Here is an 18211-nt window from a genome sequence, read left to right as displayed (position 1 = left end):
GAAATGGGGTTTTTGGTTGGCAGTCAGGTTGCCCTCTGTCCAAGCAAGAACACTCACGCTAGTCAGGGTAAGCCACACACAATCCAAAATCAGCCTGTGCCCACCCTCTGGTAGCTTGGCACGAGCAGTCAGGCTTAACTTAGAAGGCAATGTGTAAAGCATTTGTGCAATAAATCATACAACACCATAATATAACACCACAAAAATACACCACACAGTGTTTAGAAAAATATATAATATTTATCTGGGTATTTGCAGGTCAATACGATCAAAGATGCAATATGAATTTGTAAAGATATCACTGAAAAGTGATATAAAGTGTCTTAAGTCTTTAAAAAGCAAACAAAGTCTCTTTCAAGCACAAAGTACCTGGTTTCTGGTGGAAAATCTCCGCAGAGGGCCGCAGAAGAGGAGATGCGTGGAAAGTCGGTTCCGACCCTTCACACACAGACTTGCGTCGTTATTTTTCACGCGGGGAGACGTGCGTCGTTCTACGGGAGGAAAAATGGTGTGTGCGTCGGTTGCACCCCTTCACACACGGACTTGCGTCGTTATTTTTCACTCGGGGAAGACGTGCGTCATTTTCCGGCACGTGGACCGTCTCCTTCTATGGTTCGCGGGGATTACCAGATGTCCCGGGTCTGTGCGTGGATTCTCCTGCTTGTTTTCTGGCTGCGCGTTGTTCTGCAGGGCTGCGCGTCGAAGTTTTGCACTCACGGCAGGCGTCGCATCGATTTCTCCTCTGGAGGTCGGGCGGCGTTGTCCTTGCGGGGCCGTGCGTCGAAGTTCCGGTCGTCCCGAAGGCGTCGCGTCGATCAGCGTCGGTGTGCGGCGTTTTTCTCGCCATGGAACAAGCTGTGCGTCGAAAATTTCGAATTTCGAATTTCTACAATGAGGGAAAACGAATTTGGCTGTTTACCTCACCAGGGCTTATAAAACTATTTTTATAAGGTTCCTGCTTGTAGTTAGATGGCACCCAACCCTAGTGGTGCATAGGACACACCTTTGGGGTGACTTATATGTAAAAATAAGGTAATTTAGGACTTTGGAAGTACTTTTAATTTAAAAGCAGCCAGCAAGGCAGGCCTGCCTTTAAAATGATACTGGGCACCTCAGCAGTGCACATATCTATGCAGGAGTCCCTAAACCTACATACCCTACCATATGCTAGGAACTTATAGGTAGGTTGACATAGCCAATTATAATTAGTCTAATTTGCATACTTATTTTATACAGAGCACAGGCCCTGGGACTGGTTAGCAGTACCCAAGGCACCATCAGAGTCAGGAAAACACCAGCAAAATGCAATCAGCCCTGTTTTCTCACACCATGGAACACAGAATTGGTGGTGAATGGTTGCCTGAGATGTTGTAGCAACGGGCTGGGAGGAGTCGATGTAGGCAGGGTGAAGCTCACAGTTGTTGACTGACCAGGTGTCCCAGATGGGCCAAAGTTGTCCTCAATGTCCAGACATCCAAGGATGATTTCCTCACTGAGGGCTTCATCCAGAGGGGCAGACGCTGTTTCTGGTGTCCTCTCCATTGTCACAATGAGTAGGTTACCTGTAGGAGAAGTGACACACACAATTACTGGAAATTATACAAGTGACATCTAACTTTGACTGGTAGACATGCTGTGTGACATGCATACAGAGCCTTTACTTGATCCCCTGATTCAAAATCTGTGTTAGAGCCATATGGGAAACAGAGGTTTTCAATATCACACACCTTGCTACAAGACATTGGAACATCTTGGTGGGTAGATATATGTTCATAGACTCATACCCGTCTGCTAAATGGTTTTACATTTTAACGTTATCTCCCAGTTATGTGTATGGCATCATTGAGTCAACTGACGGCTGCACAATGTACAATGGAAACAGAGCTGGCCAACAGTATAGGAGTATGCATTATACATGGGCCTCTGTATGGGTGTACTCCAGGTACACCCAGCCTCCTATATGTGTGTATGCCTTTCCAGGTGAGTACATTACATTGTTTGAATAAAGACTGTTGAAATACCAGATTAGCGGGGAACACAGCTGTAGCTGTGTGTTGGATGGTATTGCCCTTGCTGATGCCCATAGCATTGCTGTCATTGCTATAGATTGTACAATTATGGAGCATTCAGGTGTGTTGAATTGTTTGCTAGGTTTAACATGCAGGTCAATTTTATTTTTAGTACACTGTTCTGCTTTTCTTAATGGTGGAACAGTGCCTGATGGTAGTTGTAGTGCTATCAGTCCCTCTACTACCCATGCTATACACAGACACCGGGGACCCAGGGGAATTTAGTTGGCATGTGCAATGGCAGAGAGGGGTATTTGGACAGTTGGACACAGGGGTGGTAAGTGGTTTGGCAGTTAAGATGCCAAAAGGTGATCAGTGATCATGCAAGACACAAGTTCAGTGTAACATCATAGGTGTTGTGACTTACCCAACACCATTCCCCCAGGTATCCCTGTCAAGCCCTCAGGATGCAGGATGTCCAAGACCTTCTCCTCCCCTGATGTGAACTGTGGGGAAGAAGCTGGGGGCCCGCCGCCAGTCTTGCTGACCACCAACTGGTGCCTGGTGGCCATGGACTGCACCTTCCCCCTGGGGTCATTCCACTTCTTCCTGAGATCCTCATTGGATGCGTGGATAGTTGCCTGCTGAATTGACCCTGTCGGCTATTCTTAGCCACATCTCCATTTTCCTGGTGATCGATGTTTGCTGGACTTGTGCTCCAAATAGTTGTGGTTCTACTCAAATTATTTTGCTCACCATGAACCTCAATTCATCATCTGTGAAGCAGGGATGTTTTTGTGGGGACATGGTAATGGTGGACGAAACTGTAAGGATGTAACAAAATCGGGAAATTGAATTGGTAATGAAGTGTGGGTGCTGTTATTTGAGTGGATGACTGATGATGTTTAATGAGTGGGGTAGTAATTGTTGTGTTGGGTGTATTGTGCAGATGTGTGATGTATGCAATGTGAAGTGTGTAAGGGTGCCTAATCTATGGGTACAGATATTTGAGTGCAGCCTTTTTGGAGCTGGTATGGTGTTCTGGTAGCAAAGGGTTGTGGGATGTGAAGGGGTGTGGTTTATAGTGCACTGTGTCAGTGTGTGGGATGTGTGGATGTATGTCAGGTGTAGGGTTTTCAAATTATCCAATGTGGTGTGGTGTATTACTGTGGTGACCGCTGACAACCGCGGTTCGCACCACCATTGGTCTTCCGCCATAAAAGAACTGCTATTGTGATTTGTGGGTCATAATAGGTTCTGTGATTTTTTTTGGAGGGCTGGCGGTGGGACTGCCTCTTTCCCGTCCTCAAGAGTCCTGGCGGTCTCAGGATTTTAGCTATCTTTTGGCAGCCTTGGCTGTGCGGTCTGTATGACCGCCAACATGGCAGTCTTTTGGCAGCCGCCACCGCAGTGATCTTACTGTCAGACCACCAAAGTCGTAATGAGGCTCTTACTCTCTCAAGCACCTATCTTCATAAACATTCTCTTCTTATCTAATCATTCAACTCACTATCGCTCACCGTCTTACTTTGAGTTCTAATTATCATCTGTCACTCAACTCATTTCTGCATCTCACCCAATGCTTACCTTGTAAAAGAATAAGTGCTGGGGCCCAAAGATTTTCTTAGATGCCCACCAGAGCTGCAACCCAATGTTAGAGTTCTTGACTACTAAGGATGTCTAGTCTTGATTTCATCTAATGCCTCTTTCATCCACCACTTTGGCCTTCCTGCTCCTTTATCTCTCTCTGTTGCAAGCTCTTTTCCATCCTTGCCTTCTCCTTTTGTCACTGGTTTTTCATATTTATCTTCTTCATTCTTTCTCTTTTGCTGCATTTCTTGCTCTTGTTCCGGGTCAAAGCTTGCTAGTAGAAAATATATCCTGGTCACCAAAAAAGACTGCTGGTGGTCTCTCCATGCAACCACTGGATCAGATTAAGTGCATCTTTCAACTAACTCAGCCAGCCCCTCTACCTCATGCCCTCGTGCAATCATTTCCATCTGACTGTATCTCCATCTTTCTCTTGCTTTTCACTCTTGGTCTCACCAATCTCACCTACTTCACTCTCAATTCTTTCACCTCTATTTCCTCTTTGTCGCCCTGCTCGTCACTCTCTCCCTCTATACTCTTTAGTCTGGTATCCTCTCTTTCATCAGTCTTTACATATCCATTCGTGTCTATCTTTCCCCCTTTCACCTCTCCCATCACAGCTGCCACAGATGTCACAATTTCAAGGTAAATAATATCAACACATACATATACGAACTCCAGAATATTGACTCGGGATATCGCTTAAAGATTAGCAAATGTTTTAAAGTATACGTTTATTATTCTTAACTCCACATCTTCTTAAATTGATAATGTATCGAAGATGATACTGTGGAGTCGATTTAAAGGCAGATAATAGTTAAAAAATCAGTATTGTGGTACAACGTTCTCCATTTCAGTTCGCTCACCACTCTCTCCCTCTCAAGTCTTTCATTACACACTCTGCCTCTCACTTCACTCACCACTCTGTCACTCACCGCCTCCACTTTAGCCTCACTTGCCACTCTTCCTCTCGTCTAGTCCTCTCTCTGTCTTTACCGCCATCTCTACCTGTCTCCCTTGCAACAGAGTACGTCTCATCCTCCCTTTCTCTTTGGTCCAGCTCCACTGCTGCATCCCTGCTCCGCCCCGCCAAACCCTCCCTCCATCACTCCTCTTGCATCACCCCGCCCCGTCCTATGTGATGCTGTGCCGTGCCTCTGGATGCAGCGCGTTTCCCTCACACACACTCGCACACGCCTGCGCCCCTCTCTGTTGCCCCTTCCCCACTCTCCTCCTGCTCCACCTGTCTCTCCTCTTGTGGTGCTGTCGCCACGACTCTTCTTCGGCATCTGAGACTCCACCCCTCCTTCTCACTGATATCGCCTCAGTCCTCTCTCGTCTACCTTACAGGCACTGTCTCTCATGTTTGCGATGCACAAACGTTAGGTCTTGCTGTATCGCTGCGTCTATCGCTCCTCTCCCTCACCTCCCTGTGTCGCTCCATATCTACCCCCCCCCCCCCCGCCCCCTCCTTGTGCCGCCCCCTCTCCTGCATGTGCTGTTGTCGGATTAGCCCTGCAGTCAGTGGACGGCTTTGATGAGAAGATGGCGGATCGGGCAGAGATGTTTTCGCTCTCCACCTTTCATTCTCTATCTCCCCCGGGATGCAGGTAAGAGAAACCCACCCCTGTCATCCTCCCCGCAACCACACCCTGATGGAAGTCCAATCCCTCTTTGTGGTGTGAGCCTGTTTTGGGCCGGGAGCTGATGCACGGTGAGGGAGGGTGATGCTGCCCGTGAGGGGCCTCGCCCTCTGCAGTAAAGACGCATGGGCCGTGAGAGCACTTGAGTCCGCTCACGCGAGGGGAGCCCTTGGCTCTCTGGGGTGCCAAGACACCCTAGATGTAGACTTGCGACTCCTTCCCCGGGAAATGATGCTAGCGTGTGATCAGGAGTGGTGTTTTTAAGAGGGCCTCAGACCATCCTCTGCAGTCACATTCAGCACCGCGGACAGCAGCGCTGGGGACTGCTGGTGCGGTGAAGAAACTCGGCCATGTGACGCAAACACAGGCACCAGTAACCGCGCTAGAGCTCCCGACTTGGGGAAATGTGCTCCTCAGATAGTGTCTTAGGCGCATGTGACTGAGACATGCGCTCATGTTATGGAAACGTGGGCTCTTGTGTTGGAGATACAGTACCGGTGTGATGGGGATTCAGACTGGGCGGATGAGATAAGCGCTAATGTGACAGAGATAGACGCAATGCAATGGAGCCATACCATGGAAATATGGGTATACGTGATGGGGATATATATATTTTGATTACATATATGTGTGGACAGCTGTGATGCAGATTCCAGGCTCGTGTCGCGGAGCACTGTGTTCGCTTGATGGAGAAATGACCTCCTGCAATGGCTATACCGGTATTCATTTGATGGGATACATTTTCATGTGACCAGGGATGCAGAATCAGGTGATGAGGATGCAAACGTAAAAAAGCTCTCCCGCAGTCCCCACGGTGCGGGTGGGAGGGGGCGGGGGCGAGCTCCAGGGGAGCCCTCATCACAGTACACTGTGCGCAGGCGGCAGACCCCTGACTGGGTCCAGGGGCCCCCCTACAGGTACTTTGCAGAGGTAGGGGGGAGGGCTTTAAGTTTCGTTATGCCACTGTGAGGATACCGGTTTATGCATTGGCTACACAGGCTCATGTGTTGGAAATGCAAGCTCATGATGACAATCTCTTGACATGGATATACAAAGCTGACGGGGATTCATGCACATATAGTGAAATACAGATTGATGCGATTGAGATATAGGTTAATGAGGCGGATATACTGGCTCGTGATGAGGATACAGGCTCATGCGATAGACATACAAGTTTCGAGTATGATATTGTGAGCTTTGATTGAAAGATTCCTGATGAAGACACTTGCTTCGATGAGAGTAAGGAATACTTTCTCACCCTGAACTTTTGTGGGATCACCTAATGCATTCTGGGTGGTGTAATATTGATTTAAGTGAACAAATCAGACTAAAACACCTAAAAACAATATTTTGCAAATAAAAAGTTCAGGACTGGAGAAAGTGTCCGTGGTGACCTGGAGTGAACCAGGCACCCTTTATGAGGTACATATAGTCTAATGTGATTGAAGTGCCAGTTCAAGTGTTGAGGATACAGAGGCAAGAAGGAGATACGGGCTCTTGCAATGGAGATACAGTATCATGTAAGGAGAAACAGACTTGTGATTGAAATACAGGCTTATGTCATGGTGCTTTATACCCATCACGCGAAGGTGCATGAATGTGATGGAAACATATGCTTGTAATGGAAATTCTATTTTATGTGATGGATATACAGGGTTGGATGCTGGGGTTATAGACTAAAGTGATAAAATGCAGACGTACTTGGAGTTATGAAGGCTAATGTAATTACGAGATGCCCAGCATATTCATAAGAATAAACATTCCTGTGATAATGGTACAGTTTCAAGTGATGATAAAAGCTGTGGTCTCCTAATGTGATATTTAGGCTCTCGTTTCTTGTTAATGGTGTATTTGTTCTGATCAGCATATGATGATATATACACGAACTGAAAACATCCCATTGAAATGTACAGGCTCTTAACTTTTCGATCGATAGTTCCTCTGAACCACTCACAAAACACAGATACATGCATACAAACGTATGTTTATTTTATGCTCACATAAATATGTGAGTCCCAATAAAACCTGTTATTGGGAGGAAATACACTAATAAACTGACTGTCATAAATGCATTACTACACTGCTATGGTCACATTCCATATATACTATAAACATATAAATAGTATATGTCCAGATGGATGGAGTGTAATACGGTATATATTTAAATTATCAAGGGTGGGCGAGAGACCATGATTCACAAGAGGTGAAGATTCGTATGGATTGAAGTGATCCTCCACTCTGTCAACAATAGTAATAAATAGCATGTTACCCTCAGTGGATCTACATGTATGGTTTATGTCATTTCTTTAGTGTTTTAAGTTCTAAACACGGGCATGTAAATAGAAGCAGAGCTCAAGGGGCTAAATCCATACAGAGATGCAATACCTCATAGGTAGGCCTAGTGCGACTATGCTGGCTGTATTTTCTATAATGTGATTGTTATGTATGGTACCAGAATATATAATATCCTAAATATTATTTGCAAACATATTGTTGCTCAAATTAGGCTCTTAATCCCTCCTCTGATTAGATATGGACTCTGAAGATAAAGTGATTACATGGACTCTAAACTACTCATGTAATTATATATGTTCCATAGAACCCACACATGATTATATATATAGGACTCGTTGTTAGATGTGGGCTTTGAACCTCATGTACCTATATATAGACTATGAGCCCCTTTTGTAATTATATATGGGCCCTGAACCCCTCTTGTTATTATATATTGTTCTCAACCCTCAGGTGATTAAACAGGGGCTCTGAATCCCTCATGTGAATACACATGGGCTCTGAATCACTCCTGTATGGGCTCAGAACTCCTTCTGTAATAATATATGGGCTTTTAGCCTGGTCGGAGGAGAAATGTTTGATACCGAAAACCCAAACTGGATTTCGGGCTGGCATGGCAATGATAACCAATCTGGTAACTTTGGGTATATTAACGGAAAACGCAATTAGGAGGAAAACCAGGCTGTTTGCCAGTTTCATTGACCTCAAATTGGCATTTTATTGAGTGCTGCATGATTGCCTTTAGGGAAAACAGGAAGAATGGTGCATGCCAGGGAAAATGGTTAATGCAATCATTGCTCTATTTCGCGATATGTGGGCACAGGTGAAAATTGGAGACAGCAGCAGAATTACCTCAAAATCAGGACCAAAAATGATCTGAAACAAGGGTGCGTCCTGGACCCCTATTTATTTAATTTATATTTAGCTGATATGAATAGTCACCTGACAGCAGTTGATTGCCAACCTCCCATCTTGTCAAATGAAAAGATTGTATGTCTGCAATATGCTGATGATACAGTCATCTTAAGCCAAACATCAGACAGTTATCTTTTAACAGTGAAGATGGCCTGATTCTTACCTTCTCTGACGTACGATCTGGAAATATGACATGACAAGGAAATAGCCATCTTAAATCACCTCCAAATAAAGGCCTATAAAGCAGTTTTTTGTCTTCCCAAAGTGTCTTCCCCAACTCAGGCGCTCCTGGAATTTGGTCTTCAACACCAGAAATATAACAAATTAGTTATTTTGTGAAACTGTGCTGGAGATTTCGAACTGCGGAAATTGGAACTTTGAACAGCCTATGCTGGCTTGAGATAAAGCCCAAATGGAGAAAAAAACAAGCCAACTCGTGGGGCGTTTACCTTGAGAAAGCTCTATCAGAACTACATTAAGAAGAAGCATGGCACAGTTATATGGGATGTGCAGCATTTGCTAAGATACGTAATTTTTCATCAAAGAAGCAGTCATGTATGCAAGACAGGAATACTCTTACAAAGCGGTGGCACGCATGGGCAGTGCTAAATTCCTAATCCAAATTGAGACCTCAAGCATATGTCTCTGCACATTTTCACCAAGATAATAAACAGTGATTTATGTTCTTTTGTTTTGGCTTTTTCCAATCAAAGGACTTTCTCCCAACATGAAAAGGGAGAGCCAAGATCCAAATTGCTGCTTATGCTGTTATAAATTGGAATTAATAAGCCTCTTTATGTGCATGTGCCCAAAAATCTTTGCCTATGGGAATATAATACTTAAGCCAACAGTCATGGAGTTGAAAATACGCACCTAACGGCAAGCAGTTATTGGCTGGCTGGAGGGTTCTTCAAAACCACTGGTATGCCGAGGAGTAAAATGTGTTACTTTGGTAAACAATCTTCTTCAACGTGCAGTCCAGCACTAAAAACCAAAAACAAGGGAAAGTGAACGTGGTTCCTATAAAAAACTAAGGCTTTATTGACTACTTTTCACCACACACTCGGTATTAAATTTCACAGGGACTGGTATAAAAACCTAAATTAACCAAGATGCAAGAGCGAAAATTAAGAGGTGGTAGTCTTAGGAACATTGGGCACAGCCCAGGATATTGGCTATAAAGAACATATTATAATTTGGATCTTAATGTGTCATTCTTTTAATCGATTTTACACAGGATAGTGTAAGTTTTTTGAAAATGTCATTTTAAGTCTCATGGCGATTTTAAGATTGTTTAATGCATGCACTTTATGGATGGAAACCGAATAAAGTGTACTTACTACAGTGGTATGTATGGGCTTTGAGCCCCACCCCCGCACATGATTATGTAACACTATGTACTACTTGCGTGGCGACAGGTCATCACACAACGAATCACATGATTAGGTAATGGCTCGGAATCCTTCGTGTAAAACATAGTCTCTGGTGCCTCATGTGACATGTATATCCGTGAGTAGCTCAAAGAATTTTCTGCGTAGAAGGCCTTGGAGGTTGTAGGGTGGTTATGGTATTCCCGCTGCTTCATGAGCTCCTATAAGGGTCTTTGCGGACACCCATCGGGACTTTCCAGCACCCTTCCAAGGAGAAATGATAGAGCGCATTTTCCTGCAGACATGCTTCCGGTTCAGTACCATAGACAGCAGCACGGCGGGCTGTGCAGGTATACGATGTTTGTCTCGCGATTTACAAGACCTCTTCCAGGAGAGGCGCGGGAACTGCAGGGCTGTGGCGGGTGTCTCCAGCAGCACCGTGGACTGGATCACTGTCTGCAGCATTAGCACCAGTGGCGTCAGCAGTGGACGTCCTGAGAGACGTCACAAGACCCTTTACCCGGGAGAGGCGTTGGTGGGGAGGCGTACTGGAGTGTCTCCTACGGCGCCCAGCGCTTACTCTATGTTCAACCACCAAATGCAGACCTTGAATTCCCCATGGCTGTGGTGCTCTGATAATCCTCTTTGGGTGTCGCACGACCCACTCCTTGGCAGAGACGGTGTGGAGGAGGCGGGGTCCGGGAGGAGGGTAGCAGGGACCTGAACTCATCGTCGGCCCCCAGCATCAGCATCGCGGCCAGCAGCACTAGGGATGCTCCTGTGAGGCGCTCTGCGCTTCCTCCTGGCTGCAAGCACTCTGGCACAACCCCCACTCTAGCCACTGTGTTGTTTTCGCTTCTCCTCGGCCTCGGTTCTCATATGTCTTCTGCTCAGAGTGCTCACGGATTCTGCATTTCCTCTGTCTACCCGCTGTCCCATGGGCGTGGGGAATTCTATGCAGAGGGGCTGCTGGTCGTAGTGAGGGAGTGGGGGCGGGGACAGGCTGTGTCGGGAGTCACCGAAGCAAATATACTTCTCAGTTCAGAGGAGTACACAAAGGGCGATAGGGCGGTTGCCCCGGTTGGGGGAGAACAGACAGCGCTGGAGGGATGGACTCTTGAATGAATGAATGTAAAAAGGAGTGGTTGAATGGGATAGACGTGAAAAGGGGGTATGGCAGCGAGGTTGTCTTGTACTGTGGGTAAAGGGGTGATTAATGGCGCGAGGACGTCTCTAGTCTGAGTGAAAAAGTGAACGAAGCTGCGACGCTGTGGGCCCTACAGAAATAGATCTACCTATAATGGGGAGTGTGTCTGTTGGATCAAGGAAGTGACCGACAACAGTGCCTCTGTGACTCGGGGGCGGGGTGAAGCACTTGGTCATCCTCAAGTTGAGATGGTGGAGCCTGGGTGTGGTTGAGGCGTAGCAGTGGGTGGCTGGGCGCATGGTCGGCGCTTTCAATCCCACACCCTGCTACCCTGAGCTCATCAGTTCATTCTACGTCGACTCCGGTGAGACGCACGTGACACACTGACGCGTTCAGGGCCACGTCTTGCACATTGCACGTTAACCAATCCTGCCCTACGGCTCACGTGGCCAGCGTTTGCTGCACCTCCAGGGGCCGCTCATTAAGCGAGTGAAGGAATGATTTAACCGTGATTCAGAGGGAGGCTCTCTGGTTGACTCATTCACTCTGTCAACTCCGACCTCTCCACACACCCCCAGGACGGAAACACACCAGACTTGTACACAACATACTTGATGAATGGAAGACGTGTCATTGCTGTTTTCAGCCCACATTTTATGAACTGATTCTCCAATTATGTAGCCTGACATGCTGCTCAGTCTTTATCTCATAGTTATGTTAACAGAGATCATTATAGTGCTATTGCTGTTATATGACAGGACAAGCTCACTCTCTGTTCTTTCCCACAGTATATGGGCCTGGCCAGGTTCATCATTCTTTTCCATAATCGACTGGAAAGTGATTTTTCTGTCCTCATTGTCACAGTATCCTGGACCAGGCATGCTCAGTATTTGTGCATCTTCAGTCTCCAATGCAGGGAATAGTCTGCGCTCATTGTCACAGCCTCCAAGGCCGGGCATGCTCATTCTGTCCTCATTGTCAGTCTCCAGTGCAGGGCATGCTCGGTGGTAATCTCACGGACTGCTGGGCACAGCTCTCTCTGCGCTCAGTATTATAGCATCCTTGCAAGACATACACCATCTGTGTTTATCTCATAAACTGTAATAAACACACAGGCCTCTCTGTGCTTATTGCTTCAGTTTCTAGGGCAAGACATGCCTAAACACACTACGAAAGAGCAGGATAAAAATATACAATATTGCATATCTTTCCTTCCTATTCTTTCCCCCTTCAGATCTGCTGTTTAATGTTTTTCATTTTCGTTCGATCCTCCTATGGACAGCAGGGCCAGCTTGTGCAACATTGCTTGTTGGCCTCCCCAATGACCACCTCCACCACGGATTCCCTCACTACCACCACTTAACATAGCCACTGAGGTCGCCATAACCACTCTCTCTCTCCGATGCATTTAATTCGTTTTATAGTGCCACTCATACCAGTGTAGGTGTCAGCACTTTACATTGCACACACATTACACAGAGCCACTCATAGGTTTGTAAATCAGTGTATAACAAATGTTACAAAAGACAGAGGACTACAAGGTGTAGGAGTTACATGTCACCCATACTAGTAGGATGTAGAGTTTAAATGTGCTTGGTCTGGAGAAGCACAAGCTCAGATTTTAAAGTGTAACACCATAGTTAGCGGTTCTCTCCACTAACAGGAATTGATTTCTACCCAAATGAACCTTTGTTTGCAATATTAGGATAATGAAAGACCGGGGGAAATTATAAAGCTCTAATCTAATCTAATCTATACTTGCAGTTTGCATGCACTTCTTGAATGACACTTAATAGCTACTGTTCTTCATTGGGATTCTAACTTATAAACTGCAAGAGACAAAAGGATCTTCCTGACAAAAGTATTAACCCATGACCTATTTACATTTGTTGTACTTTGTGAGCTGCAAGGTACGGGTTCTTCGCAGCAGGTATATTAACCCCCCTGCTTCACTTTAAAACTTCCACTAGAGAAAACTCCAATCTCTCTCCAGGCAGAACATTAATCACTGAGTTATTTTCACATATTTATTGTTGCCTGAAAATTGCTGGAAGCAAGGAACGCTGCAGCAGGTGCCTTTAAAACTGTAATATACTTGTAAACACAGTGCCCCTCCCAAAGTCAGCACTCAGGGCAGTCCCACCGGTCCCACCTCCCTAAAGCCGGCCCTAATAGACCGCAGTTATAAAATGCTAAACTTAGAATAATTTTAATTTCAATGTTTTCATCTTAGAGTTTTTAATGGATCTATTAAGATCAGACACAGTTTAATAATCAATAGGTGAAGATACTGTTGATAAACAAAGATTATTAAAGTGTACACATCCTCATGAGATGTAAATCATCGTCTTAGCAGAATACTACGGGAATTCTGAGTTATAAATAGCATGTTACAAGACATTGACCACAAAATTATTATGAAGGTAAGCATGTATAGGTAAGTAAGATTTACTATTGTTATCCCCACATATGAATACCTTGATATAATAGGTATGTATATATTAATTACACAGTGGCAGTCACCACTATGTAGTTATCATTAGTCAGAGTTTTCCTATGAAGAAAGCTTTTTACTTTGCTAAAAACTTTAACGCTATTTGAAAAATCTTCACTAAACTTTCAACAAAAAAAGATAATTCACCTCAGTGACTTTTCATGCTGGTCTGTCCAGAGGGGGTCAAGAAAAAGGTGGGGTCCCAAAACATTTATTTCCAACATGAATTTAAACCCCCCCCCCCCAAGTAGGTTAGAACACAAAAAGAAAAATCAGGGCGACAGGTATAGCAGCACCAAACAGCTGGTACATGGTGAATGATAGGGGAGTGGGGCAAGGGCAGCCATGAAAGGCAGTGTTTGGTCAAGGACAGTGGCAGCACAATGGTCCTAGGGATGGAGGGGATACATACGCACAGAGAACGGGGGACAGGGAGGAGAGGCATGAGCAACAATAGAGGACAGTGGTAGCAAAGTGGACCAGGAGGGAGGGGCATGCATACAGAGAATGGTGGAAGGCAGGGGTAACAAAGGAGGGCACTGGCAGCACAACTGGTGAGGGAGGGAGAAGGGGAACGCACACTGAGAATGAGGGTGTAATGGAGATGGACAGTGCCAGATACAGAGTACAGTAGAAGTAAAGAAGAAGGGGCAAGAAGCTCACCACAGGAGGGAGGGGGGAGGGATATTCACACATGGAGAATGGGTGTAGGAAGGGGGACTTCAACAGAGTGGTAATACACGGGCAGGGGCAGAAAGCTGACTGTAGAGGGCAGGCTGAGGTGGGGGCTATGCTAGGGTCAACCCCCATGGTATGTAGGTACATGGCCGTAGACCTTTGACAGTGGAAGTGTTGGCTGAATATGATCACAAACCCCCATTTGAGAAAATACATTATAGTTAGGCAGGCTAATATGATCTTACCTTACATTAAAAAATACAGAAATGTACTCAAAGAAAACAAAGGTTAAAGTGACGTTAAAGCTAGCAGTTCAAATAAGTTAAAAACTAACATTTAAAAACCTAAACAGAGCCTCTGAAATTCACCAGTTATCGTTTAGAGAGCTGACTATAACCAGGGCCACTGGAATTGTGCAATTGTGCAGCCGCAGTGATTTTTGCATAATTGTGGATTTGTTGCATTTTCCACATAATCCATCATCTTCTACAAAATCTGCAGATTTTAACATAAAAATTGTTTCTAAACCAAATGGTTCAAAAGTTACTAAAAAATGCAGCAACACATTGCTGTGCCATGGAAGGTCCTTTGCAAAGCTGGACTGGTTACATTTAAGTTGCCTATCGCTATATATTGGTGTTAAACTGGTACTAATAAGGTGCAATTAGTGCTCAGGCAGTGCTACCAAGTTTAAGAATGCTGAAATAATGAACTAATACCATTACAAAATCTGCTGCATTATGCCGCCTAATTTGCCTTTTCTTCCAGCAGAATTTACTCAACCCTCCTGAATAATTAGTCCCTCTCCTGACACATAACTCCAGTGGCCCTGACTATAAGCTTCATCTCAGCCATGCACTTCTAATGACCCCATGTATTATATCCCTCAAGACATGTTAAGTCACATCATTGATGAAATCACTGATGTCATCTCAAATGACATCTTTGATGACCTCATGGATGACATCACTGATGACACTGTCCAATATACTACTCCTCAAATTACCCTATAAACCACTAAATCATTTTCGAAAACAAAGTAAGTAGTAAATGGACCATAAACATATGCAGCATACATTGACTCTATGTACATGTGTGCAAATATGAAGTCACCCCCCCCCCACCCAGCGCCTTGAGACCCTCCTGGGTGAGTAGCGCACTTAACAAATATCTGATTGATTGATTGATTGATTGAAGTAGAAATAGTGCAGTTGTCGAGACAGATTTGGTAAAACATTTAGTGCACTGTTTCTACTGCTAGTAAACTTTTAAATGCAAACAGTACTTTATTTGAAAAAGGTAGAGGCTGCATGCAACTAGTGTGAGTTGCCGACTTACTTTAAAAATAGGCTGTGGCTCATTAAAGTTCTGTAGCCAAAATATGTTGGAAAACTTAAGCTTATCCTTACAATAGATTACTCACTTGTGGATTTCTGTGCATATCCTGATATCTAAATGCTGTATCCTGATATCTAAATGTTGTCCATTGTTTTATCAACAAATCATTTCTGAAAGGTAATCCTAAATATTCTAGTGGCAGTAACTGCAAACTGTTCGCCCCAATTTGAAGAAAACGTCTTTTCCAGGATAATAAACAAAAGAATGACATACTGTGCACATGTTGGACCTGGACATTTTCACAGGGTCTCTTTGCCAGAGATCTTTTGTGATACTCTGTGCCAAAGTATGGAAAGAATAGGGATACATTTAATCCTATATGTCACAGAAAACAAGAAGAAAAGAAAAAAGCTGGAGAGAAAAATATATAATAAAATTGGCTCGGGCTCCAACTCGAAAACAGATTTTTATCAAGCAAGAAAGGAGCTGGTCAAGGTTAAAAAACAGTGCAGAGAGAGAGGGAGGTAATGATCCCACACTCTACTAAAAAAGTGGAAATTTGTGAGGGCAGATGTGTGAGGGCTCTTGCTTCTATTTTTAGAAGTGCCTGAGAGACCTGTGTTTTTTCTTTTGGAACAGTGTACTTTATTTTTTCAACATAACGGTTAGGGAGAGTGTACATTGGACCATTTATTCTCCTTGTCCCTCTCTCTTTTTTGGATCTAAATTCAATTGCCAGGCTTGTATCTCCCTTTTTACTACATATAAGTCACCCCTACAGTAGGCCCTAGCTAGCCCTTTTGGCAGGATGCTGTGTATGTAAAAGGTAGGACATATGTCTTTATGTACTACATGTTTTAGTAGTGACAAACAGCCTATTTGGTTTCTCACTACTGGGAGTGCTACCTCTCTCAGAGTATTGCATTGGAAAATATGCCCTAACATATGTCTAAATGGTATTATCTAATCTATGAGGGGTGGCGTAGGCATGTTTGGTATGATTGGAATGGTAGTTAGAAATGCTGTTACTGGTATAGACGGATCTTTTATTACCATCATAGAAATGCCACTTTTAGAAAGTGAGCATATCTCTGTGCTTCTGACTCTGGTGTTATGCAGCTTTACTCCAATCCACGTCTGGGGCAGAGTGACAGCTGGGCTTTGTGCATACTCTTCAGATACCCTGTACACAGGGAGGGTGGAGGTGTCACAAGAGTACATCTGCATATGGAATGGTCTTCCTGGGATGGAAGTGTTAGAGGCGGGGCACACCTGCATCTGTAGAGGCTGTGTCCTGGCCTTACACAAAGGGCTCGTTTACCCCCCACTGATGTCTGGAACCAGTGCTGGAGGAGAAAACGGACATTCCTGGTACCAGTTAGTGCTGGTTAGAACCCCCTCTTCATCACTGTGGAAGCTGAGCAAAATGAGTATAAATACAGGGGCTGTCCCCCCACAATTTTAGACAGGAATGGACTAATGAACTGGACACTGGGCGCTGCTGAAAGGTCTCTCCAGGAACCGCCCTGGGGACTGCTTAGCTGTTGTGCTGCCCTGTGATCTGCTAGATCACTGGGAGGGACTGCCACTGCCTGGTAACCCTTGTGCTGGCCTACTTGCTAGGGCCCTGCAGCCCTGTACCCCCATTGCTGTCTCCAGGGGCTCAGTGGTGTGCCACCTGCTCCCCCACATTTCTGTGGCTGGTTGTTGCTTCCTCTAGTTGGGCATGAGGGGAGTGCCCATTGTCTGTGGGAAGCATGTAGAAAGCGCCCTGGGGCACCAGTGCATGAAGAACCCTTGCATCTTTGCCCACAGTGCTCCCTCCATTACACTAAGAGTGTTGAGAGCGATTTGTCGGTGCAGTACAGCACGTGGAGATCGCTTTATTCTTGGTCCCATACAGCGTGAGGAGAACGCTTCCTTGTTTGCGTGCCTAGGCGACGGAAGCACCCCGTGACATGTTGTCCATGCCCTCCCCCTGCACGAGGTAGGAGAGGTTGCGGCGAGACCATAGATTCAGCAGAGTCAAGCATGCTCTCCGATCCGAAGTGCCCCCGGGGCACCAACAGGCCCCTTACTGAGTGTGATCACTGCCACGGCCTGGCTGGGGAGGGGGGCTAGAGACAGACACTGCAGCCCTTTTCCAGGTCCTGGGAAGTCAGGCCTGGCAGGAGTACAGGAGTTTGAATCCAAGAGCCCTGGAGGGTTCTGGACCCCGTGTAGCCAGAGGACGGCAGCAAGAGGGGATGCTGCAATTACAGGCAGCCGTGCCTGGGTGGAGGCGGGTGACAACCAGAGGTCCTGCCTTCTCCGACAACCCAGAGAGGTGTGCCGGTGGGGCCTGCAGGAGAATGGGAGCTCCTCCATAAGGGCTCCGACACCTCCCGGTGAAGGAGGAGGAGTAACCACACATATTGAAGGCAGTTGCACCGCATGCTCATGGGCAGCTGCAGTGGATGACGGCCTACGAGGCGAGATTCAGTGAGGTCTCCCTGCCAGCGGAGGAAGTGCAAATGCCTTCCCCCCGTATTGGCTGCCTACAGTTTTCTGACGCAGTAATGTTGGCACAGTGAGCAGGATGGAGTGGCGACCCTTGACGGAGTTCCCTCTATCCTGCTAGTGTGATTAGGTACTTTACCGCATTACCTGTACTAGGCACGCAGGAGCACCGCGTTCCCTGTAGTATAAAAGTGCCATCTGTGATTTATGTGTTCCCCTGATTCATGGTGGTGTTA

The 18211-nt window shown here is 45.6% G+C and overlaps 1 protein-coding gene across 2 annotated transcripts in view; it reads left to right on the top strand.

Moving 5' to 3' along the window:
* The first annotated feature begins 4730 nt into the window (after positions 1-4730).
* MAPK8IP2 (mitogen-activated protein kinase 8 interacting protein 2) overlaps positions 4731-18211 on the top strand; it is a 237283-nt gene continuing 223802 nt past the window's right edge. Inside the window, exon 1 of one of the 2 annotated variants that reach the window (XM_069229474.1) lies at positions 4731-5209. In XM_069229474.1, coding sequence (XP_069085575.1) covers positions 5145-5209 — 65 coding nt within the window. In that variant the 5' untranslated portion in view covers positions 4731-5144. The remainder of the gene's footprint in view (positions 5210-18211) is intronic. The other variant, XM_069229475.1, reaches the window with a different exon arrangement.

This window comes from Pleurodeles waltl, chromosome 4_1 (genome assembly GCF_031143425.1).
Source record: "Pleurodeles waltl isolate 20211129_DDA chromosome 4_1, aPleWal1.hap1.20221129, whole genome shotgun sequence".
NCBI lineage: Eukaryota > Metazoa > Chordata > Amphibia > Caudata > Salamandridae > Pleurodeles > Pleurodeles waltl.
The sequence above is the reverse complement of the archived record's forward strand: the minus strand, read 5'-3'. Positions and strand labels throughout refer to the sequence as shown.